The 1,551-nt window shown below is 39.1% G+C and overlaps 1 protein-coding gene across 1 annotated transcript in view; it reads right to left on the bottom strand.

Annotated features, from left to right (window-relative positions):
• Nucleotides 1-1,261: 1,261 nt before the first annotated feature.
• The window catches only part of LOC102030026 (prolactin-like), a 108,220-nt gene continuing 107,930 nt past the window's right edge, over nt 1,262-1,551 (bottom strand). Inside the window, exon 4 of the mRNA XM_005415039.1 lies at nt 1,262-1,453. Coding sequence (XP_005415096.1) covers nt 1,262-1,453 — 192 coding nt within the window. The remainder of the gene's footprint in view (nt 1,454-1,551) is intronic.

Here is a 1,551-nt window from a genome sequence, read left to right as displayed (position 1 = left end):
ATTTTGAGTAGACATTTAGAATAACTCTGCATATAGTAATTTAAAATAGAAACTTGAATTTCTGAAAAACATCTCAGATCTACACTTAGGTATCTGTTATAAGCACTGTGAAGTGAAATATGATTAGCAGGAACCTAAATTCCTCAGCAGATGATTGACTTAAAACACTAAAGTAGATTAAATAGCTTACCCTGATCTAGAAGGGAAACAGAAACTGGCTTGCAAAAAATTGGATTCAGTTCATTATATATATGACTGGGGTCGTTTCGGGTTTTTGAATGAGAAACATAGCGAAGAGAAGTATAAAATAGAAGGGGAACACAGATGGATAGAAACATGGGAATGGAGATAGAAGAAGCAGAGTAAGGGAAGAAGTAGAATTGAGAGGATGGAGAAAATAAAAGAGATTGTGTCCAATTATTCAACTGACATTTCAGGAAAATTAATACCTTAAAGAATCTACTTTTGATACAGTGAACTATGACTGAAAAGCTTAGAGTGTTACATTACTAAAGCAGGATAATTATACAGTTAGTAAACATAAATGTATATGTACTCACTCAGATGTGTAACAAAACTAAACGTAACCCTATACACAAAGTACTAACAGAAGGAAGGCGAGGATGATAAGGATGAGCAGGAGGAGAAAGGGCGGGGGAATGGAGAAGCTGGAAAATCCCGTGAACAGAAGGTCCTGCTTTGTTGTTTAGGATAAATATCCCTAGGCAAATTTCAGTGCCGCTGTCTGCGGATCACCCCACTGTAACTTTGTGCATCTCCTCTGCACGGACAGTGAGCTCCAACCTTACTTCACTAAGGTGTGTGGCACTTTGGGCCCAGCTCAGGTGTGATCTCCTGGTTCCCGAGCAATTTTCACAGCATCACTTGCAGCCTGAGATCTTAGCAGCATTGGGGGCCGTGGGGAGGACAGCCTTGCAGCAGCCTTGTCTTTTCTCTACCTGTTACACTGACCTTTATCTACCAGGCAGTATAGTGATTTATGTGTTTTTGTGACACTTCTTGGAGAAATGTTGCTAGCAACTTCTTGCTGGAGACAATTATTTCTGTTAGATTGTGGAAAGAAATTTCAGCAATTTGACTTTTATTATTTTAACAGTGCAGAAAAAATAGTTATTACTTTTAAGATGAGACAGTTTACATCCTGACAATGAGCATGTGTGAAATTCCTTAAAATTAAAAGAAATTTCTCAAGGAAGGGGTCTTTGAGAACCCTCTCAGAGTAACAGGAATGGGTATGATGTCAGGAGGTGTCAGCGTAGTCCTCTCGCTTCTTCAGAATCTTTAGGAAAGTGTCCACCTTATTTGTATCCCTGCGCAGGCACCTGCACAGGTTGTAAAAGGTATCCATGAATACGTCTCCATTAGTTGACTGCAAAGATGGGAGTTCTTTCCAGAGGACAGGTTCCCCATAGTTCCAGATTTGAGGGTCAATCTGGTCAGCAAAGAGAGAAACAGCACATTATTCATAGAAATGCTGCATTTTATCTTTGAATTCTATTAGCTTTCACTCAAGATTTAAAAAGAGAGGAA

This window comes from Chinchilla lanigera, unplaced genomic scaffold, assembly GCF_000276665.1.
Source record: "Chinchilla lanigera isolate Chin_1 unplaced genomic scaffold, ChiLan1.0 scaffold00230, whole genome shotgun sequence".
NCBI lineage: Eukaryota > Metazoa > Chordata > Mammalia > Rodentia > Chinchillidae > Chinchilla > Chinchilla lanigera.
The sequence above is the reverse complement of the archived record's forward strand: the minus strand, read 5'-3'. Positions and strand labels throughout refer to the sequence as shown.